This window comes from Microcaecilia unicolor, chromosome 3 (assembly GCF_901765095.1).
Source record: "Microcaecilia unicolor chromosome 3, aMicUni1.1, whole genome shotgun sequence".
Taxonomy (NCBI): Eukaryota; Metazoa; Chordata; class Amphibia; order Gymnophiona; family Siphonopidae; genus Microcaecilia; species Microcaecilia unicolor.
Genome location: NC_044033.1, coordinates 531133838 through 531158100, shown reverse-complemented (window position 1 = coordinate 531158100; position 24263 = coordinate 531133838). Strand labels below are relative to the sequence as shown.

At 48.9% G+C, this 24263-nt stretch overlaps 1 protein-coding gene across 2 annotated transcripts in view; it reads left to right on the top strand.

Moving 5' to 3' along the window:
• The window catches only part of REV3L (REV3 like, DNA directed polymerase zeta catalytic subunit), a 567479-nt gene that overhangs the window by 377375 nt on the left and 165841 nt on the right, over positions 1–24263 (top strand). For both annotated transcript variants that reach the window (XM_030199216.1, XM_030199218.1), the window contains exon 21: positions 22276–22394. In XM_030199216.1, coding sequence (XP_030055076.1) covers positions 22276–22394 — 119 coding nt within the window. The remainder of the gene's footprint in view (positions 1–22275; positions 22395–24263) is intronic.

Below are 24263 nucleotides of genomic sequence, written 5' to 3'. Positions count from 1 at the left end.
ATCTTGTCCTCTGAGTCAAGATGCCATGCAGATGTAGCGGTAGGCTCGCCAACGCGGCTTGTTTTCTCCAAGCCATTTATCTAATTGGCGTAAACAGCAGTCTGGCCGACAGGCTGAGCAACTTAGTTCAATCACAAAGTCCCTCAGTTCTGTTCCAGGCTGCAGGTTCACGGCAGGCTACCATCGGATGCCTTTCTCCTTCTTTGGGGGACAAGTTTTCTGTATGCGTATCCTACCATACATCTGGTGGAAAAGACTTTGCTGATTCTCAAGCAAGATTGTGGAGCCATGATTCTGATTGCTCCTTTCTAGCTACGTCAGATACGATTCCCTCTTCTTCTGGAGTTGGAATGTTTTCCAGCTCTCATTACGCAGAACGAGGGGGCACTTCTACATCCCAACCTCCAATCTATGGCTCACACGGTCTGGATGTTGAGAGTGTAGGTTTCGTTGACTTTTCCAGAAGAGTGTCTCCCGACTCTTGCCTGCTTCCAAAAAAGATTTCACAAAGAGGTGTTATTCTTTTCATGGAAGAGGTTTGCCGTCTGGTGTGACAGCGAGGTCCTACATCCTGCCTCTAGTCTTATACAGACCTTGCTTGAGTTCTTTCCACACCTGTCTGAATCTGGTCTCAAGACCAACTCGGTCTGTATTCATCTTCGTGCAATAAGAGCTTATCATCAACGTGTACAAGGTCAGCCTTCAGCTGTCCACTTCATGACGTTTACTTCTCCCACAGTATTGAGAGAATTCCTTGTCTGTATCTAAGGGGGATTATTTCTGTTGGGCTTAGCACCCACAATAATTTTTCAAGTTGGCTCTTATGCTTCGGTCAGAGCCCCTATCACTCCTTATTCAGTATCTTGGGGTCTCAATGTCGTTTTCATCCAGCTGCTGCAAGCTCAATTCGGGCCACTGGATTCCTGTCATCTGAAGTATTGGACCTGGAAGGTCATTCTCCTTGGTGGCTGTTCCTTCAACTCGAAAGGTCGGTGAGCTTCAGACTCTAGTAGCTCAAGCTCCTTACCTTACTTCTCATCTTAACAGAGTAGTTCTCCGCATGCAGCCAAGGTTCTTACTGGCGCTGGTATCAGAGTACCATCTGATCCAGTCAATTGTCTTGCCAACATGCTTTCTCCCTCATCTTACAAGCCCTGGCGAAAGCAAGCTGCGCACTTTTTGCGTGGAGCAGACGAGCTCCCTCGGAAGGTCCGCCCAGTTGTTTATTTCTTTTAATGCCAGTTGCTGTCGGAAACCGCATCATTTCTTCTTAACTGGCAGATTGCATCTCCTTCATTTTTGTCCAAGCTGGACTGACTCTAGAAGGCCATGTCACGGCTCACAAAATTAGAGCCATGGCTGAATAGGTGACTAATCTAAAATCAGTCACTTTTGAAGGGATCTGCAAAGCTGTGGCGTGGTCATCAGTCCACACATTCACATCTCACTACTGCCTTCAGCAGAATAGCCGACGCGTCAGTCGGTTTTTGGGCAGTCGGGGCTGCAGAACTTCTTTGGGGTTCAGAATCCAACTCCAACCCTCCTAAGCCCATGTTTGTTCTGTTCCAGGCTACACTCATTTAGATATTTCAGGTCAATGTTTATTCTGGCCTCGCCGTTGCGAGACTCTATTGACCACTGTTTGTTGTGTAAGCCTGAAAGCTTGGGATACCCCACTTGTGAGAATATCAGCCTGCTTGTCTTTGGAGAAAGAGTAGTTACTTACCTGTAACAGGTGTTCTCCGAAGACAGCAGGCTGCATATTCTCACAAACCCTCCCACCTTCCCCTTTTGGAGTTGTCTCCTCCTTCTTTTGGATATAACTGAGGGGCGTGTCCGCTCGGCGAGCGGGAATAGGTGTGCGCACATGCGCAGTACGATCGCTCGCGCGACGGAACGCCGTAAAGAGATTTTGAGATTTTGCTTTAAAATCCTCCGGGGCCGACGTGGCGTCACCCACTTGTGAGAATATGCAGCCTGCTGTCTTCGGAGAACACCTGTTACAGGTAAGTAACTACTCTTTATTGTAATACAATTTACTTGGGTGTGTCAAAAAAACTTTAAAAACGGTTGCAGACAATTCAAAATACAGCTATTCAATTACTTTTTGCCTTAAAAACTTCCACTCCTATTATTCCTTTTTATGTAACTGTATTGGCTTCCAGTAGAGGCTCGAATTCTGTTTAAACTTGGAAGTCTGTGATTTCAGATTTTATATGGTTTGATTCAAAACTTCCAACCAACTATCTCGACCTCATGGACACTAGGATGTAGAGTACCACAAGGATCCCCCACATCTTCAATACTATTTAATATCATGATGGCACCACTCGGAAAGAAACTGGAGAACCTGGGCATATTTTTTTTTTTTTTTTTGCTGAACGGTATGTAGATTATGACATCATCAGCATATGTATATACTGATGATGTCATAATCTACATACCCTTCAGCAAAATTATCACAGAGATACTAGACACGGAAAAATGAATAGACCTGATGGAAGACTGGGCTAATGTCTTGCTCCGCCAAAGGATGAGCAGCTTACGGGTGTGAGCTCTTGGATCCGGCCGGAGACGGCGGAGTAAACCCCTCCTTCTCCAGAGGACAGCCGACCCACCCCCACTCTTCGCCTGGGAAGGCCGCCGTTCCCTGGAAGTTGAGCCTCCAGGTGCGGGCAGCCTACAGGGCTTCGGGAACAGGGGGCGGACAGGGCTTCTGGAAGAAGCAGACAGCGAACGAGGGGAATCAGTAGCAGGCAGGGGTCGAGGCAGGCAGCGGTCGACGAGAATCAGTAGCGGGCAGAGGTCGAGGCAGGCAGCGGTCAAAGAGAGTCAGTAGCAAGCAGTGGTCGAGGCAGGCCGCGGTCAAGGAGAGTCAGTAGCAGGCAGTGGTCAAGGCAGGCCGCGGTCAAGGAGAGTCAGTGGCAGGCAGCGGTCAAGGAGAGTCAGTAGCAGGCAGTGGTCGAGGCAGGCCGCAGTCAAGGAGGGTCAGTAGCAAGCAGTGGTCGAGGCAGGCCGCGGTCAAGGAGAGTCAGTAGCAGGCAGTGGTCGAGGCAGGCAGCGGTCAAGGAGAGTCAGTAGCAGGCAGTGGTCGAGGCAGGCCGCGGTCAAGGAGAGTCAGTAGCAGGCAGTGGTCGAGGCAGGCCGCGGTCAAGGAGAGTCAGTGGCAAGCAGTGGTCGAGGCAGGCCGCGGTCAAGGAGAGTCAGTGGCAAGCAGTGGTCGAGGCAGGCAGTGTCTGATAGCAAGGTATAGAGTTCCATCCAACGATGCGGAGCTCTCAGGAACGAGAAGCCGAAGCACTGGCCAGGAGGAGTGGTGCTCCTTAAGTAGGCCTTCCCATTAGCGTGGGGCCCCAGCTGGTGCTTCCTGCGGTTGAGCCTTTACGTAACCAATCCAAGGTGACGCCAGTCACCGCTTCCCCTGCTTGGTCCCGCAACCGGAAGAGACGCCGGCTATCCACCGCCGGCGCCATGTTGCAGGGGTTCCATAGCGGAACTGGAAAGCCGGCCATCGGCGGGAACAACCAGCGAACCTCTGCAGCCGGACTAAAGGTAATGGCCGCCTCTCCCTTCTGGCTGGCGATGGCCGGCCACCGGAGGACCCGCGGCGAAGGCCAGCCATCCCTGGCAGCCCCGGGCCCCACGGTCCACCGGCGCCAGCGGCGAGCAGGCGCGCGTTGGTCCCGGCGGAAGATGGGACAGCTAAAACCTTCCAACTCAAACTAAATAGTGATAAAACCAAACTACTGGTGCTATCGAACCCACAAAACCCCACTTATGGCCAAACACTAACAGTAAACCAAACAACATATCCTATTGAATCTCAATTAAAAAATATTTGGAATCATTATAGACAAACATCTATCTCTGGAAAAAAAGGTAGCAGCAGTAACAGCAAAGAGCTTTAAAATCCTATGGAAACTGAGACAGATTAAAGACTATTTTCCTAGACATGTATTCCGTCTTGTAGTACAATTTCTGATACTACCACAAGTAGACTACTGTAACTTGGTTACAGACTCCGGTGTGAACAAAGGTTGCAAATAAAGCATGCTAAAATCACTACAGACAGTCCAAAACACGTAAGTGAGACTAATATACAGAAAGTCGAAATACGATAGAGTAACACCACTGCTTGTAGTGTGCACTGACTACCAATTAAAACCAGACTGTTCTTTAAAACAAGCACACTAATCTTCAAAACACTGTTCGGCATGGCTCCCAACTACATACTAGACCTAATTGACTTATCGCCAAGAAAAGCAAACCCAGGAACTACTTATTAAAATATCTACCCAATTGTGGTGGAGGAGTGGCCTAGTGGTTAGGGTGGTGGACTTTGGTCCTGGGGAAATGAGGAACTGAGTTTGATTCCCGGCACAGGCAGCGCCTTGTGACTCTGGGCAAGTCACTTAACCCTCCATTGCCTGCCGCATTGAGCCTGCCATGAGTGGGGAAAAAGCGCGGGGTACAAATGCAACAACAAAAAAAAAATTGTAGCAACATCCTCTACAAATCAGTCTACACAGCTGGGTTCAACTACCTAGGGTCAAAATGGTGGACCTCAATCCCCAAAACTATAAGAAGCATCAACAATTACCTCCAATTCAGAAAGGAACTGAAAACGTATCTTTTCAAGAAAGTTTGTGACTAATCTCATACACCACTAAGAACTCACCTACGCCAAATTTTCAACCTTAAGATCTAAGACCTTGACTCTGATAGTACCAGATCTAAACTACTAACCCCCCCCCCCCCCCTATTTTTCAGTTCCCATCCTAATACCTAACCCCCCCCCCCCCCCCCCCCCCCCCCAAAAAAAAAAAAAAACTAGAAGTTATATCTAAGTTCTGTAAAATTGGTTAAGCATTTGACTGCGGGTTGTAGCGGAAATGGCAGCTAAATATGGTATCCAAATGACATGAAATTTTTCCTGTCTTTTGTGATGTGGTTGAGCAGTTCCAGGCTTCCCAAATCATTAAAGCATGTACTCTACTTCTCCACATCCAAAAAATACGGAGAGGTATCCTGAGTCCAGTAACTGAAAATACATCTCTGTCTTACAATAAAAGCCTTCACCAAGAATAAACTTTCACCCCATCCTTGGGATCTCAGAAGGGGGAGGCTCTATGAAATAAGACACCCTCAAATGACATAGATGTCATGGCCCAGGATTCGTTGAAGATAAACTATAATTGATCTCCAAAAGGCTTTTATCTTTATGCATGTCCAAAGACTGTGCAAAAGTCGATTTTCTGGTGCCCCACATTTTAAACACACAGGTGATTCTGCATATCCAGCACGAAAAGCTCACCACTGTGAAAAGTATGCTCGATGTATTACCTGGGATTGACATTCCTGTAAATCTGCTTGATGTACCAGATTTGGTATAAAAGCGAACAATGATGCCTGTATTTCTAGCCGTAAGGGTCTACCCAACTCTCTATCCCAGATTCCTTGAATGGACCAAAGTAATTTATAATACCAAGAAACCAACACTTGGCCCATTGCATCCTCTTGTAAAACTTCTCGAATTTGCAAGCAGAATCATGGTTTTAAACTAACCACTGGTAGACTACGAATATAACTAATCATTTGCATATAGACAAAGTGGTCTCTGAGCGAAAACGAAAACCGTTGTCTCAACTTCTCAAAAACAAATAGAGATTCATTTTCTCTAAAAAAAAAACAAAAGTTCCAAATTTTTTAAACCTAGTTCTTTCCAACGTCTAAATACTGCATTGTCAAGACCAGGTAGGAACTGTACATTTCCAGTCAAGGAGAGTAATAAACTAGTATTTGGTTCTGTCCCCATATCAAAAGCAACCGCCACACCTTCCACAGAGGTTTGAGCAACAGACTGAACCTAACCCAAGAAGGAATCATCACACTTTTAGCGTGGAGTAAAGCAATACGGCATCAAGGTTTAAAATATTCCCATTCCATATGAATATCAGTGTATTTACTCAGTCGGAGTATCCAGTCGCATAGATGTCTTAACAAGCATGCTTGATTGTATAATTTTTTCTCCGAGGACAAGCAGGCTGCTTGTTCTCACTGATGGGTGACGTCCTCGGCAGCCCCTCCAATCGGAATCTTCCTAGCAAAGTCCTTTGCTAGTCCTCGCGCGCACCGCGCATGCGCGGCCGTCTTCCCGCCCGAAACCGGCTCGAGCCGGCCAGTCTTCTTTCGTCCGCACTCGGTACGGCTGTGTTTTTTGTCGTGTCGAGCCCCGGAGAGTCGACCTCGCGCGTCCGTTATCTAAATCGACGTGTTTTTCTTCGGAAAAGTTTCTTTTTCGTTCGGAAAGTGCTCCGAAAACCCCCTTGGGTTTCGTTTGCCCCTTCCCGTATTTCCAGTTTTGCCCCGGTAAGTTTTCTTTCGTCGTCGGGGTAGGCCTCTTTTCGGCCTCGGTCGAGATTTTCTCCCTTAAAGTTTTGGTGCTCCAAATTCGTCATTTAGGATTTTGACTTCGCCGGCGTGATTTTTCCGCCCATGACATCGAAGCCTTCCAGCGGCTTCAAGAAGTGCACCCAGTGCGCCCGGGTAATCTCGCTCACTGATAGGCACTCTTCGTGTCTTCAGTGTCTGGGGGCCGAGCACCGTCCCCAGAACTGTAGTCTGTGTTCCCTCTTACAAAGGCGGACTCAAGTAGCGAGATTGGCCCAGTGGAACGTTTTGTTCTCGGGCTCTTCGTCGGCATCGGCACCGGGGTCATCGTGTGCATCGACGTCATCAGCGTCCAGACCTTCATCCTTGGCTGCCAGTGCATCGAGTGCATCGAGGCATCGGCCCTCTGCATCGGCGCCGAGACATCGGATAGCTGCATCGACGTCGGTGGTACCGGGACCTCGTCTCCTGATGTCGTCGGACGGTGGTGCATCGGGTGGAGTGCAGGTGAGGGCTGTCCTTTCCCCTGCTGGTGGCGGTGAGCCCTCGGGTGGGTCTCCTCCTACCCTGAGGGCTCCTGCGGTACAGCCCCCCCGAGATCGACCCTCTTCAGTCTCGGCCCCGAGGAAGCGACGGATGGATTCTACGTCCTCCTCGTCGGTGCCGGGGAGCTCCGGTGACATGCTTCGGAAGAAGTCGAAGAAGCATCGACACCGGTCCCCTCCCCGCGTCGGCACCGAGAGCTCTGGGTCGCCGAGGGAGTCGGCACCCAGCAGGCATCGGCACCGAGAGGACCGCTCACCCTCTGTTCAGGAGGTGTCGATGCGCTCCACTCTGGACAGCCCGGAACAGCCTCCACGCCCGGAACAGGTTCTGACGTCGACGCCTGCATCGACCTCTATGCCTTTCTCTGCAGCCTCTCTGAACGAGAGCCTCCGGGCCGTTCTCCCAGAGATTCTGGGAGAGCTGTTGCGCCCTACCCCTCCGGTACCGGCGGTGCTTGCGCCTCCGGTACCGTCGAGCATGGCGCCGGCTGGCCCATCGCCCGGGGTGAGGTCCCCGACGTCGGTACCGCGTGCGGTGCCGACTGCGGCCACCTCCCAGGAGGGCTCCCCGACTACGTCGGCGGAGGGAGCTTCGCCGATGCGGGCCAGGGAGTCTACCTCTCGACGCCCCCATCGTGGACGTGGCTCCACTGAGTCGAGCCGGGCGAGGTTGCAGACACAGGTTCGTGAACTTGTGTCTGACACCGAGGGTGAGGCCTCGTGGGAGGAAGAAGAGGACCCCAGATATTTCTCTGACGAGGAGTCTGAGGGTCTTCCTTCTGATCCCACTCCCTCTCCTGAAAGACAGCTTTCTCCTCCCGAGAGTCTGTCTTTTGCTTCCTTTGTCCGGGAGATGTCTACGGCCATCCCCTTCCCGGTGGTTGTGGAGGACGAGCCCAGGGCTGAAATGTTTGAGCTCCTGGACTATCCTTCTCCACCTAAGGAAGCGTCCACTGTTCCCTTGCACCATGTCCTGAAAAAGACATTGCTTGCAAACTGGAGCAAGCCGCTAACTAATCCCCACATCCCCAAGAAGATCGAGTCCCAGTACCGGATCCATGGGGACCCAGAGCTGATGCGCACCCAGTTGCCTCACGACTCTGGAGTTGTGGATCTGGCCCTAAAGAAGGCTAAGAGTTCTAGGGAGCATGCTTCGGCGCCCCCGGGCAAAGACTCTAGAACCTTAGACTCCTTTGGGAGGAAGGCCTACCATTCCTCTATGCTCGTGGCCAAGATCCAGTCTTACCAGCTCTACACGAGCATACACATGCGGAATAATGTGCGGCAGTTGGCGGGCTTGGTTGATGCTCTTCCCCCTGAGCAAGCCAAACCTTTTCAGGAGGTGGTCAGGCAGCTGAAGGCGTGCAGAAAATTCCTGGCCAGAGGAGTGTATGACACTTTTGATGTTGCGTCCAGGGCCGCTGCTCAAGGTGTGGTGATGCGCAGGCTCTCATGGCTGCGTGCCTCCGACCTGGAGAATAGACTCCAGCAGCGGATTGCGGACTCGCCTTGCCGTGCGGACAATATTTTTGGAGAGAAAGTCGAACAGGTGGTAGAGTCTCTCCACCAGCGGGACACAGCATTCGACAAGTTCTCCCGCCGGCAGCCTTCAGCTTCTACCTCTACAGGTAGACGATTTTTCGGGGGAAGGAAGACTGTTCCCTATACTTCTGGTAAGCGTAGGTACAATCCTCCTTCCCGACAGCCTGCGGCCCAGGCTAAGCCCCAGCGCGCTCGCTCTCGTCAGCAGCGCGCGCCTCAGCAAGGCCCCGCGGCTCCCCAGCAAAAGCAAGGGGCGAGCTTTTGACTGGCTCCAGCAGAGCATAGCCGCAGTACAAGTATCAGTGCCGGACGACCTACCGGTCGGGGGGAGGTTGAAAGCTTTTCACCAAAGGTGACCTCTCATAACCTCCGACCAGTGGGTTCTGCAAATAGTCCGGCAAGGATACACCCTCAATTTGACTGCAAAACCTCCAAATTGTCCACCGGGGGCTCAGTCTTACAGCTTCCAGCACAAGCAGGTACTTGCAGAGGAACTCTCCGCCCTTCTCAGCGCCAATGCGGTCGAGCCCGTGCCATCCGGGCAAGAAGGGCTGGGATTCTATTCCAGGTACTTCCTTGTGGAAAAGAAAACAGGGGGGATGCGTCCCATCCTAGACCTAAGGGCCCTGAACAAATATCTCGTAAAAGAAAAGTTCAGGATGCTTTCCCTGGGCACCCTTCTCCCCATGATTCAGCAAAACGATTGGCTATGCTCTCTGGACTTGAAGGATGCCTACACTCACATCCCGATACTGCCAGCTCACAGACAGTATCTGCGATTTCAGTTGGGCACACGCCACTTCCAGTACTGTGTGCTACCCTTTGGGCTCGCCTCTGCGCCCAGGGTGTTCACGAAGTGCCTGGCTGTGGTAGCAGCGGCACTTCGCAGGCTGGGGGTGCATGTGTTCCCATATCTCGACGATTGGCTGGTGAAGAGCACATCCGAGGCAGGAGCCCTGCAGTCCATGCAGATGACTATTCGCCTCCTGGAGCTACTGGGGTTTGTGATAAATTACCCAAAGTCCCATCTTCTCCCAGTGCAGAAACTCGAATTCATAGGAGCTCTGCTGGATTCTCGGACGGCTCGGGCCTATCTCCCAGAGACGAGGGCCAACAACTTGTTGTCCCTCGTCTCGCGGGTGCGAGCGTCCCAGCAGATCTCAGCTCGGCAGATGTTGAGATTGCTGGGCCACATGGCCTCCACAGTTCATGTGACTCCCATGGCCCGTCTTCACATGAGATCTGCTCAATGGACCCTAGCCTCCCAGTGGTATCAGGCCGCTGGGGGTCTAGAAGACGTGATCCACCTGTCCACGAGTTTTCTCGAATCCCTGCATTGGTGGACGATTTGGTCCAATTTGACTCTGGGACGTCCTTTCCAAATTCCTCAGCCACAAAAAGTGCTGACCACGGATGCGTCTCTCCTGGGATGGGGAGCTCATGTCGATGGGCTTCACACCCAAGGAAGCTGGTCCCTCCAGGAACGCGATCTACAGATCAATCTCCTGGAGTTGCGAGCGACCTGGAACGCTCTGAAGGCTTTCAGAGATCGGCTGTCCCATCAAATTATCCAAATTCAGACAGACAACCAGGTTGCCATGTACTATGTCAACAAGCAGGGGGGCACCGGATCTCGCCCCCTGTGTCAGGAAGCCGTCAGCATTTGGCTCTGGGCTCGCCGTCTAGGCATGGTGCTCCAAGCCACATATCTGGCAGGCGTAAACAACAGTCTGGCCGACAGACTGAGCAGGATTATGCAACCTCACGAGTGGTCGCTCAACTCCAGAGTGGTGCGCCAGATCTTCCAAGCGTGGGGCACCCCCTTGGTGGATCTCTTCGCATCTCGAGTGAACCACAAAGTCCCTCAGTTCTGTTCCAGGCTTCAGGCCCCCGGCAGACTGGCATCGGATGCCTTCCTCCTGGATTGGGGGGAGGGCCTGCTCTATGCTTATCCTCCCATTCCTCTGGTGGGGAAGACTTTGTTGAAACTCAAGCAAGACCGAGGCACCATGATCCTGATTGCTCCTTTTTTGCCGCGTCAGATCTGGTTCCCTCTTCTTCTGGAGTTGTCCTCCGAAGAACCGTGGAGATTGGAGTGTTTTCCGACCCTCATCACACAGGACGAAGGGGCGCTTCTACATCCCAGCCTCCGGTCCCTGGCTCTCACGGCCTGGATGTTGAGAGCGTAGACTTTGCCTCTTTGGGTCTGTCAGAGGGTGTCTCCCGCATCTTGCTTGCTTCCAGGAAAGATTCCACTAAGAGGAGTTACTTCTTCCAATGGAGGAGGTTTGCCGTCTGGTGTGACAGCAAGGCCCTAGATCCTCGCTCTTGTCCTACACAGACCCTGCTTGAATACCTTCTGCACTTGTCTGAGTCTGGTCTCAAGACCAACTCTGTAAGGGTTCACCTTAGTGCGATTAGTGCATACCATTACCGTGTGGAAGGTAAGCCGATCTCAGGACAGCCTTTAGTTGTTCGATTCATGAGAGGTTTGCTTTTGTCAAAGCCCCCTGTCAAGCCTCCTACAGTGTCATGGGATCTCAATGTCGTCCTCACCCAGCTGATGAAACCTCCTTTTGAGCCACTGAATTCCTGCCATCTGAAGTACTTGACCTGGAAGGTCATTTTCTTGGTGGCAGTTACTTCAGCTCGTAGAGTCAGTGAGCTTCAGGCCCTGGTAGCCCAGGCCCCTTACACCAAATTTCATCATAACAGAGTAGTCCTCCGCACTCACCCTAAGTTCTTGCCAAAGGTCGTGTCGGAGTTCCATCTGAACCAGTCAATTGTCTTGCCAACATTCTTTCCCCGTCCTCATTCCTGCCCTGCTGAACGTCAGCTGCACACATTGGACTGCAAGAGAGCATTGGCCTTCTACCTGGAGCGGACACAGCCCCACAGACAGTCCGCCCAATTGTTTGTTTCTTTTGATCCCAATAGGAGGGGAGTGGCTGTAGGGAAACGCACCATATCCAATTGGCTAGCAGATTGCATTTCCTTCACTTACGCCCAGGCGGGGCTGGCTCTTGAGGGTCATGTCACGGCTCATAATGTTAGAGCCATGGCTGCGTCGGTAGCCCACTTGAAGTCAGCCTCCATTGAAGAAATTTGCAAAACTGCGACGTGGTCATCTGTCCACACATTCACATCTCATTACTGCCTGCAGCAGGATACCCGACGCGACAGTCGGTTCGGGCAGTCAGTTCTTCAGAACCTGTTTGGGCTTTAGGATCCAACTCCACCCCCCGAGGGCCCTGTTTGTTCTGTTCCAGGCTGCACTCTCAGTTAGTTGGTAAATTTTTTAGGTCAATCTCAGTTATGTCCTCGCCGTTGCGAGGCCCAATTGACCATGGTTGTTGTTTTGAGTGAGCCTGGGGGCTAGGGATACCCCATCAGTGAGAACAAGCAGCCTGCTTGTCCTCGGAGAAAGCGAATGCTACATACCTGTAGAAGGTATTCTCCGAGGACAGCAGGCTGATTGTTCTCACAAACCCGCCCGCCTCCCCTTTGGAGTTGTGTCTTCCCTTGAAGTGTATTGTCTTGCTACATACTGGACTGGCCGGCTCGAGCCGGTTTCGGGCGGGAAGACGGCCGCGCATGCGCGGTGCGCGCGAGGACTAGCAAAGGACTTTGCTAGGAAGATTCCGATTGGAGGGGCTGCCGAGGACGTCACCCATCAGTGAGAACAATCAGCCTGCTGTCCTCGGAGAATACCTTCTACAGGTATGTAGCATTCGCTATATTGGTCATCCCCAACCCCCCCCCCCCCCCCCCCCCCCCCCCCATCTCCACCCACCTAACAAGAATTGCCAATGTTGCTTAGGTTTTTTTAACCGCCCAACAAAATATATTAACCAATTTTGGTAATGTTTTTTATGTCACAACGGAGTAGTCGTAAAGGCAAAGTTTGTAACAGGTAAAACCAACACGGAAATATAACCATACTATAGAGTTGAATTCTTCTCATTAACAAGAGTGGCAAATGTTGCCATAAAGCTAGTTGCTTTCCGGTATCCTGTATCATTTTTTCTCCGAGGACAAGCAGTCTGCTTGGTCTCACAGTTGGGTCGTCGTTGTCCACAGCGGCCCAGGAAACCAGAAGAGAAATTTTGCCAGCAAAAATGAAGATTTTCTGGAACGTTCCGTCGTGCGAGCAGGATGGACTGCGCATGCGTGAACGGCTTTCCGCCCGGCACACAAGCGTGTCTCCTTAGTCTTTTTTCCTCCGTGGTTAGGTGCGGCAGTGGTTTTTTGCTCCGTTCCGTTTGTCCCAGGACAAAGACTTCTTTCGCGATCCTTATTCGCTTTCTTTTATCCTTTTCCGGAGGTGCGAAGGCAGTAGAATGAGAGGACATGAAATGAGATTGAAGGGGGGCAGACTCAAAAAAGATGTCAGGAAGTATTTTTTCACGGAGAGAGTAGTGGATGCTTGGAATGCCCTCCCGCGAGAGGTGGTGGAAATGAAAACGGTAACAGAATTCAAACACGCGTGGGATAAACATAAAGGAATCCTATTCAGAAGGAATGGATCCTAAGGAGCTTAGCCGAGATTGGGTGGCAGAGCCAGCCGGTGGTGGGAGGCGAGGATAGTGCTGGGCAGACTTATACGGTCTGTGCCAGAGCCAGTGGTGGGAGGCGGGGCTGGTGGTTGGGAGGCGGGGATAGTGCTGGACAGACTTATACGGTCTGTGCCCTGAAAAGGACAGGTACAAATCAAAGTAGGGTATACACAAAAAGTAGCACATATGAGTTTGTCTTGTTGGGCAGACTGGATGGACCATGCAGGTCTTTTTCTGCCGTCATTTACTATGTTACTATGTTATTTGATATATCTCAAAAAAAAAATTATTAGTTTCCCGTACTTTCTTAGACTTTTTTGCCATTTTAAAGTTTCCTTTTCTTTTTCTCACAGCTGACCTTTAGGCCGCTCGGTCGGGTTCTCCCCTTTTTTTGCCCTTCGTTTTTGGCACAATCGCGTTGTTTGATTTCGCCAAGGCTGTGTTTTCTTCCATGTCATCGAAGACACCCAGTGGCTTCAAACGTTGTACTCTGTGCAACCGGACCCACGCTTGGTGTATCCAGTGCCTTAGGCCCAACCATACCCCAGCCGCTTGTAGTCTGTGTCTTCGTATGAAGAAACGGACCCAAGCGTCTCGAGAGGCTCAACGGGAAAAACTTTTTGGAGTCGGGTCCGGTCCATCGACATCGGTGCCGAGGTCGGCAGTGTTGGCGTCGACAGGAGCATCAATGTCGGGGAGCAAGGTAATGGCTGCTGAGAGACCAATTTGCGCAGGGAGCAGTGAGACATCGAGTGGGTCTCCACCTGTCTCGAGGCCTCCTGCTATGCAGGCCCCCCCACCCCCCGGGACCGACCTTCATCTGACCCGGCCCCGAGGAGATGTAAGGTTTCCTCGTCGGTACCGAGGAGTCTCGACGGGCGTCAAACGAAGGCTAAGAAGCACCGTCATCGTTCTACTTTGACGCACGGTATTGGGAGCTCCGGGGCGTCGAGAGAGTCGGCGCCGAGAGGACCGCTTCCCCTCGATACAGGAGGTGCCAATGCATTGGTCCTCTGGCAGCCCACTACCTGCTCCCGAGCCTCCACGGATTTTGTCACCGCCTGTTCCACCGGCCCCACCGTCTTTTCTGATGGCAGCTCTTGACGAGCATATCCGGGTTTTGATGTCGGGGTGCTTGCGCCTCGTGTCATCTGCTGTAGCGGTGCCTGGCCCTTCAGTGGTGAGGTCTCTGACCCCGGTGCCTCCTGCGGCATATGCGTCGGCTGCCACCCAGGTTGACTCCCCTTCGACGTCGATGGAAGAAGCTTCGCCATGGAGGACATCGTTCCTCGGCGTCGAGACAGGTCCAGTGTCAGTGTACTTTCACTCAGGTTGCGTCTGACACTGAGCAGGAGCGCTCGTGGGAATCAGAGGAAAATCCCAGGTATTTCTCTTCAGATGAGTCTTTTGGGATTCCCTCTGACCCTTCTCCTCCGTTGGAAAGAAGATTATCTCCACCAAAGAGTCTTTCTTTTTCCTCTTTTGTCCGGGAAATGGCTACGGCTATTAATTTCCCTGTGGAGGTTGAGGATGAGCCCAGATCTGACATGCTGGAAGTCCTGGATTATTTTTCTCCACCTAAAGAGGCTGTGACAGTCCCTTTCCACATGGTACTGAAGGAAGTCCTTATGAGAAACTGGTCCGCCCCTCTGTCTGGCCCTGTGGTTCCCAAGAAAGCAGAATCCCAATATTGGATCCACGATGAACCTGGAATGATGAGGTCCTAATTACCCCACAATTCCATGGTGGTTGATTCCGCTCTCAAGAGAGCCAGGAGTACTAGGGACTATACTTTGGCGCCCCCAGGCAGAGAAGCTAGGACTCTTGATTCTCATGGGAGAAAGGCATATCAGGCCGCTATGCTCATGTCCAAGATCCAATCATACCAGCTCTTCACGAGCATACACTTGCGGGACTCGATAAGTCAACTGTCCAGCTTGGTTGATGCACTCCCTGCGGAGTTGGCTGAGCCTTTTCACCAGGTGGTCAGGCAGCAGAAGGTGTGTCGCAAGTTCCTGGCCAGGGGTACTTTTGACGTAATATCCAGGATCGCTGCTCAAGGCATAGTGATGCGCAGACTCTCATGGCTGCGTGTCTCTGACCTGGATCATTTGGTCCAGCAGCAGATGGCGGATGTTCCTTACTGGGGGGGACAATCCTTTTGGAGAAAAAGTAGAGGATCTTGTTAACCAGATTAAAAAGCATAATGATGCTATGGATTCTGTCTCCCACCGGGCGCCTTCTGCTACAGCCTTCTGATCTAGGAGGGTTTTTGGAAGGAAGAGAAGTGCGTCTTATTTCTACTCTAGGCGTAAGTACACTCCTGCTTCTCAGTGGCCTGCCCAGGCTCAGCCCCAGCGCGCTCGTTCTCGTCAACAGCATGCATCTAAGGCCCATTCTGCTCCCCAGCAAAAGCAAGGGACGGGCTTTTGACTGGCTCCAGTTCAGCATAGCCTCTATCAAAGTGTCCATGCCGGACGACTTGCTGGTAGGAGGGAGGTTGATGTTTTTTCACCAAAAGTGTGGCCTCTTTTATAACCTCCGACCGGTGGGTTCTTCAAATAGTCCGGTTAGGATACACCCTCAATCTGATATCCAAACCTCCAAATTGCCCACCGGGAGCTCATTCGTACAGCCCCCAGCACAGGCAGGTACTTGCAGAGGAACTCACCGCCCTTCTAAAGGCCAGTGCGGTCGAACCCATTCCACCAGGGGAAGAAGGTCTGGGATTCTATTCCAGGTACTTCCTTGTGCAAAAGAAAACAGGGGGGATGCGTTCCATCCTAGACCTAAGGGGCCTGAACAATTATCTAGTCCGAGAAAAGTTCAGGATGGTTTCCCTAAACACCCTTCTTCCCATGATTCAGGAAAACAATTGGCTATGCTCTCTGGACTTTCAGGATGCTTATACCCATATCTCGATACTCCCAGCTCACAGGAAGTATCTTCGGTTTCGGCTAGGAACACAGCACTTTCAGTACTGAGCACTACCCTTTGGTCTGGCGTCTGCGCACAGAGTGTTTACCAAGTGTCTGGCTGTAGTCGCAGCATCGCTACGCAGACTGGGAGTGCATGTCTTCCCTTATCTCGACGATTGGCTGGTGAAGAGCACATCGGAGGTGGGTGCTCTGCAGTCCATGCAAATGATTATTCAGGTGCTAGAACTACTAGGGTTCGTGATCAATTATACCAAGTCCCATCTCACCCCAATTCAAAAATTGGAGTTCATTGGAGCACTGTTGAACACAAGGACAGCTCGAGCTTTTCTCCCGGAGGCGAGGGCAGACAATCTCCTGTCCCTAGTGTCTACAGTTCGAGCGTCTCAACAGATCACAGCTCGGCAGATGTTGAGACTTCTGGATCACATGGCCTCCACAGTTCACGTAACTCCCATGGCACGTCTACACATGAAATCAACTCAATGGACCCTAGCTTCCCAGTGGTGTCAAACTGCGGGCAGTCTAGAGGATGTGATCCAATTGTCCACCGACCTTCGGAGTTCCTTGCTGTGGTGGACGATTCGACCCAATCTGACCTTGGGATTGTCCATTCCTGGACGATTCGACCCAATCTGACCTTGGGACGTCCATTCCAAATGCCTCAGCCACAAAAAGTGCTGACGACGGATGCATCCCTCCTGGGGTGGGGGGCTCATGTAGATGGGCATCACACTCGAGGAGCTTGGTCCTTTCAGGAAAAGGGTCTGCAGATCAACCTCCTGGATTTAAGAGCGATCTGGAACGCTCTAAGGCTTTCAGAGATCGGCTGTCCAACCAAGTAATCTTAATTCAGACAGACAATCAGGTTGCCATGTACTACACCAACAAGCAGAGGGGCACCGGATTTCGCCCTTTGTGTCAGGAAGCCGTCCAGATGTGGCTTTGGGCACGCCGTTACGGCATGTTTCTCCAAGCCACTTATCTGGCAGGCGTAAACAACAGTCTGGCCGACAGGCTGAGCAGGATAATGCAAACTCACGAGTGGTCACTGAACATGGGCGTAGCCGCAAGATCTTCCGAGCGTGGGGCACTCTTTTTGCCACTCAGATCAATCACAAGGTCCCTCAGTTCTGTTCCAGGCTTCAGGCCCACGACAGACTAGCGTCAGATGCTTTTCTCCTGCATTGGGGGACAGGCCTTCTGTATGCATATCCTCCCATACCTCTAGTAGGGAAGACTTTGCTGAAACTCAAGCAAGACCGAGGAACAATGATCCTGGTTGCTTCCTTCTGGCCTCGTCAGATCTGGCTTCCTCTTCTTCTGGAGTTGTCCTCTGAAGAACCATGGAGATTGGAGTGTTTTCTGGCCCTCATCACCCAGAACGAGGGGTCGCTTCTACATCCCAACCTGCAGTCTCTGGCTCTCACAGCCTGGATGTTGAGAGCTTAGAATTAGCCTCCTTGGGTCTTTCAGAGGGTGTCTCCCGAGTCTTGCTTGCTTCCAGAAAAGATTCTACGAAGAAGTGTTACTTTTTCAAATGGAGGAGGTTTGCCGTCTGGTGTGACAGCAAGGCCCTAGATCCTCTTCCTTTTCCTACACAGACCCTGCTTGAATACCTTCTACACTTGTCAGAGTCTGGTCTCAAGACCAACTCCATAAGAGTTCACCTTAGTGCGATTAGTGCCTATCATCGCCGTGTAGAGGGTAAGCCTATCTCTGGACAGCCTTTACTTGTTCGCTTCATGAAAGGTTTGCTTTTGTCAAAGCCCCCCTGTCAAACCTCCACCAGTGTCATGGGATCTCAATGTCGTTCTCACCCAGCTCCTTTTGAGCCACTGAATTCCTGCCATCTGAAGTACTTGACCTGGAAGGTCATTTTCTTGGTGGCTGTTACTTCAGCTCGTAGGGTCAGTGAGCTTCAGGCCCTGGTAGTTCATGCACCTTATATCAAATTTCATCACAACAGAGTAGTCCTTCGCAAGCACCCTAAGTTCCTTCCTGTACATCCTGCTACCAGCACATCTTCTAAGAAGTCAACTTCTATTCCAGGAAGGACTGTGGAGACAGGAGAGCTAGATTGAATCCTGAGATTGTTGATGATTTCTTACTTATCCACAGATTAAAAAAAACATAACAGTGCTTTATTGGGCATATTTTTGCCCTCTAGGGCATATAGAACGGGTTGTATTTTATACCCCTGGACATTTTAACAGTGTGAATTAGGAATCCTTGGTGTAGTAGAAATCACCTATTGTTGGGGTTGGAAGGGTAGAGTGTGGTGATGGGAAGGAGGGTTATTATAACTGCTCATTGTTATTATTGTTCTCTATTTGTAATTTATACACAACAGTTGCACAGCATATTGTTCCTTTTTATATTTTAATAAAAAGATTTAAATATAAAATCATAAGTTTTCAAGGCTTCTGCAGATGAGGACAGAGCCCATCGGAACGGAGACAGGGCCTGCGGGAATGGGACGGGGATGGAGACAGAACTACTACTAGTACTTAACATTTCTAAAGCGCTACTAGGGTTACGCAGCGCTGTACAATTTAACATAGAAGGACAATCCCTGCTCAAAGAGCTTACAATCTAAAGGACACGTGAACAGTCAGTCTGATTGGGGCAGTCTGGATTTCCTGAAAGTGTTAGGTGCCGAACGATTTGGGGATGGGGTGGGGATGGAGACAGAACCCACGGGAACGGGTCGGGGATGGAGACAAACTTTGTCCCCGTGTCATTCTCTAATCTTAAGGAAGTGTACTTTCATATTTCCCTTTGACCTCACCAGAGAATTCTGTGATTTGCAGTCCTTGAAGAACATTGTTGATTTATGACCATTCCATTCAGCCTTTCCACAACACCAAGGGCATATTTTCAAGGTCATGTTATTAATGGCAGCTTTCCTTTGCAAGGATGGATTGCAGGTTTATCCATGCTTCAATGACTGGCTGATTTGCAACTCTTCCTATCAAGAGAGTGTGCAAGCTTCATCCAAGATAGCTACTCTTCTTCAGTCCTTAGGACTGGTATTCAGTTTCACCAAGAGTCAGTTGTTTTCAACACAAATCTTGGGGTATCTGGGAGTAATATTCGGCATAGGCTTAGGGAAGGCATTTCTTCCTGTTGCTTATCAGCAAAAGATTCATACCCAAGTCACGATCTACTTTCTCTTCCATGTCCTGGGAATTTGTTCAAGATGATACATTAAAACCCGCTGCTCAGTGTGTGGAGGCAGCTAAGAAAGCAAATAGAATATTAGGTATTATTAGGAAAGGAATGGAGTACAGCAATGAGGACGTTATAATGCCTTTGTATCGCTCCATGGTGATCTCGAATATTGTGTTCAATTCTGGTCACCGCAATTCAAAGAAAGATATAGTGGAATTAGAAAAGGTACAGAGAAGGGCGACGAAAATGATAAAGGGGATGGGACGACTTCACTATGAGGAAAGGCTAAAGTGGCTAGGGCTCTTCAGCTTGGAGAAAAGACAGCTGAGGGGAGATATGATAGAGTTCTATAAAATAATGAGTGGAGTGGAACGGGTAGACATGAATTGCTTGTTTACTCTTTCCAAAAATACTAGGACAAGGGGGCACGCAATGAAGCTACAAAGTAGTAAATTTAAAACAAATCAAAGAAAATATTTCTTCACTCAACGTGCAATTAAACTCTGGAATTTGTTGCCAGAGAACGTGGTAAAAGCAGTTAGCTTAGCTGAGTTTAAAAAAGGTTTGGATGGCTTCCTAAAGGAAAAGTCCATAGACCATTATTAAAATGGACTTGGGGAAAATCCACTATTTCTGGGATAAGCAGTATATAATGTTTTGTACTTTTTTTGGATCTTGCCAGGTATTTGTGACCTGGATTGGCCACTGTTGGGAAGATGATGCTGGGCTTGATGGACCTTCAGTCTGTCCCAGTATGGCAATACTTAAGTACTTATGGGCACAATGGCCTCTATCTTGGACATTCTTCCAATAGGAGCATTGAATGGAATATTTATTTTTAAAGTATCTCTGGCAGTTCTTACTGTTTGAAATGAAGATCTGTTTTATTTTTCTGCCAATTAGGAGGTAGTTAATGTTTGACCCCCTGTTCTTAAGGATGGTTTTTTTCCCGATGAATATGATTGGCTAGTCAAATCCCTGGCGCACTTTTTTTGTCTTGCGCCATATTTGTGTCAGTTAAGCTAAGAAATCCATTGAAAAACTGGTTGGGATTCTTCCTGAAGCAGCATTTGGAGAAGCGAAACAAGGTGCTCTTGTTGAAGAAAACATCAAGTGACTCTGGCAGTGCACTGTTTAAAGCAATACTCATATGGGATAGTTGAATTACCAGCGGATGTAGGCTTTTTTGGAGCTTTTTTGTTGGACATATGGACGCTTTTTCAGCTAAGTGAATTTAATGTCATCTTTTTTTATCGCTGGTTATGTTCCTCTGATGGTATTTTTGAATGGACATCAAATGCAGCAAGCTTATTTGCTAAGTTCCATTTTTGATCTGTTACAATTTATTTGCTGGCTTTTGGATTTGTTAATAATTAATAGATTCTGTGTGTTCATTCACTTTGATCTTTGCATTTAAAAGAATTGGGGGGTGGGGGGTTGAATCAGTAGATTTTCTTTATAGAAAGGGAGCTTTTGATGCTGATTCATTTTTCACTTTTCTTTTTTATAAAAATGACCTATGATAATAACTGACTCCCACATTTGACAGTGGTGTTTCTAATACTTTGTGTATTATCCCCTATCGGGAGGTTTGAGGTCTATGTTATTTAAAGCAAACGAGACACAAAGTTCAAACTTTTTGAGGATAGTATGTACATTTAGTATGTAGTTTTGAGGTTCCTTATTAGTTGCAGGTCTACATTCTTTCATTGGCTAGATTCCACATCAGACTACTTCAGCAGTCCCTTCTCAGCTGTTCATTTCCCTCTCTTTTGGACCCTCCAAGCCAAACTCAGGCTCAACTGGTGGATTCAGTGCAGCCTTCCTCTGACAATTCAGAAGTTCTCTCTCTCTCTCTCTCTCTCTCTCCCTCTCCAGGCAGCTATCTGCAGCTCGTGTGCTTCATTGGGTGCAACAGATTTCGGATTCCTTCTAGGCACTGGGTGGCAGATGCAGTTTCAAACAGCAGCTGGTTAAGCACCCTTTTAAGGGCAAACTGCTATTTGATGAAGACTTAGCAAAATTTTGACTCAGACTCAACATCTCCCTGAGGACGTCTGTTCGTTCTTTCCGGTTGGGTCAGACTCTCCCTCATTTCAAAGATGCCAGGTGCTATCGTTCAGGGCGGCCTAGTTTTAATCAGAGATCCAGGTATCAGCCCAAGCAGGGTTTTGGAACTCCAGACTTTGTCCTGTCGAGATCCTCTGAATTTCTCCTTTAGGGGTGACGTGCACAGTCCCACCTTTCATCTCAATCATCTGCTTCTGACGCTAAGGAATAAAAAATTATGTCTTACCTGATCATTTTCTTTTCTTTAGTCGCAGCAGATGAATCCAGGGGCCTACCTTGTTTTTTTCCTGCAGTTCTCTCTGTTGAACCGTGTTGCTGCATTCTTCATTTTAGATGGACTGTTGTTAATCGGTTTTTGTGTTTGCAGTTCTTGGTTTATCACTTTCCCTGTGGGGAAGGAGAAATGTTATAATTCTGTTTCCTTCTGCTTTGTTATGAGAAATACTGACCAGGGAGCATTCCATCCTATAAAATAGTTCAGTGCTCTTTATCTCCACCTGCTGGTAGATGGTCACAACCCACAAGTCTCTGGATTCATCTGCTGTGACTAAAGGAAAGAAAATTATCAAGTAAGACATAATTTTATGTTACTCAAGTTTTCTCCGAGGACAGCAGGACATAGGTTAAGACATCCCTCCCACCTCCCCTAGAAATTGTATTCTTTATGCTTTTTTATCCAACTGAGGGTCCTGCATGAGTACATCAGGTGGGAAGGCACTTGCTTATGTGTGGTCGGTACTGCCAAAGGCTTCAGGAATATTCTGAACTCTGGGCAGCATCCATCCTGGGGCTTCATAGGTGATGTCATCCAACTTTGGTAATTTATGTCCTGTTGTCCTCAGAGAGCAACTACCACCGTTGCGTAGCTTCACTTTTCTTCCTATTTTAGTGCTGCTTTTCTGCCATATACTGAGCCACAAGTTAGACATACTTCAGGAAAAGCCTTCAGTAACTGTTCATCAAAAGATGCTAACTTAGATGAATGTATAATTTCTAAAGGTGTAATAACATGACTACCCTGTCTACAGAAGGTTATACTATTGTGCTATTGATGTTTTTCAGGTTGCTCTGACTAACTATTCCTTTGAGAATGTGGCATTCCATGTCCTACACCAGCGCTTCCCTCTCTTCACATTCCGCACATTGTCAGACTGGTTTGATAACAAGACAGACATCTATAGGTAATGTTTTAGTCTTGTATTCTCTTTGCTGTACTTTGTATTCAAACATGATTTTAAATGGAGTTCGCAATAGATTTTCACAGAAATGTATTGTGTATGAACCCTGCCTCTTCTGTTCCCAGGTGTGATACAGCCCTACATTTTCTATAAGGGCTGCAGGCTTTTTTCTATAGTTTGAAATCTCTTTGTCATCTGGCTACTCTGCCCCCTTACCATGTAGGCCACAGTGGGCACTATCGCTGCATATCTACAGAGACAGTTCAGAGGCAACATGGTGCAGAGTTTACACCAAAAGACCTATGAGATCTAGAGGAGAGATGATATGATATGCAGAGGCAATCCTATTTTAGAGCAAAGAATGCTCTAGAACAAGAGGCCATTAGTGAGGTTCCTAGGAGATGAGAGTTGTTAGAATCAGTGCATCATATTTTTTCACACAGAGAGCAGTGGATGCATAAAATGTCCGCTTAGGGGAGGCAATAAAAGCAAAAATAGTAATGGAATTCCAAAAGGCCTGGATAAGCATGGGACGGGGGGAGAGAGCTTAGATTTAGCTCACACCTTTTTCGGTTGTTGTGTAGTGAAAATTGGAGATTAATCGGGGTCCATGACATTGTTACCAGGATTGAAACTGGGCAGACTTGAATGGACCCTGAAGTTCTTATCTGCTATCATATTCTGTTTGTATATTGTCCTATGATCTGCAGCCAACGCTCAATTAGGTGTTTGTAAAATTATTCATGTGTTAAAAGTAGGTACTCATGAAATGTAGTAGTATACAATATGAGAGAAATTCTATAACTGAGCACCTCCATTTAGGTGCATCGAGGAAGTGTGGTAGGAGCCTATTCTAGAATGGAACCTAGGCACCTATGTTGCATAACCTGGGTGCCTAAGTGTGGCAGGGATGGGTTGCATAAGTGGGAACCCTGCCTGTGGCCCACCCGTACTCCACCTATTTGTATTCCCTCTTGCAAATACTGGCTCTGTAAAATAAGCAGTTATTTGCAGAATAGGCTTAAATGTTCTGCTAGCACTTAATGCAGGTATATGTGCTAGTATCCTAAATATATACAGATGTAATGACACTCATTAATGTACATAAGTACATAAGTAATGCCATACTGGGAAAAGACCAAGGGTCCATCGAGCCCAGCATCCTGTCCACGACAGCGGCCAATCCAGGCCAAGGGCACCTGGCAAGCTTCCCAAATGTACAAACATTCTATACATGTTATTCCTGGAATTTTGGATTTTTCCAAGTCAGTTTAGTAGCGGTTTATGGACTTGTCCTTTAGGAAACCGTCCAACCCCTTTTTAAACTCTGCTAAGCTAACCGCCTTCACCACATTCTCCGGCAATGAATTCCAGAGTTTAATTACACGTTGAGTGAAGAAAAACTTTCTCCGATTTGTTTTAAATTTACTACACTGTAGTTTAATCGCATGCCCCCTAGTCCTAGTATTTTTGGAAAGCGTGAACAGACACTTCACATCCACCTGTTCCACTCCACTCATTATTTTATATACCTCTATCATGTCTCCCCTCAGCCGTCTCTTCTCCAAGCTGAATAGCCCTAGCCTCCTTAGTCTTTCTTCATAGGGAAGTCGTCCCATCCCTGCTATCATTTTAGTCGCCCTTCGCTGCACCTTTTCCAATTCTACTGTATCTTTCTTGAGATGCGGCGACCAGAATTGAACACAATACTCAAGGTGCGGTCGCACCATGGAGCGATAAAACGGCATTATAATATCCTCACACCTGTTTTCCATACCTTTCCTAATAATACCCAACATTCTATTCGCTTTCCTAGCCGCAGCAGCACACTGAGCAGAAGGTTTCAGTGTGTTATTGACGACGACACCCAGA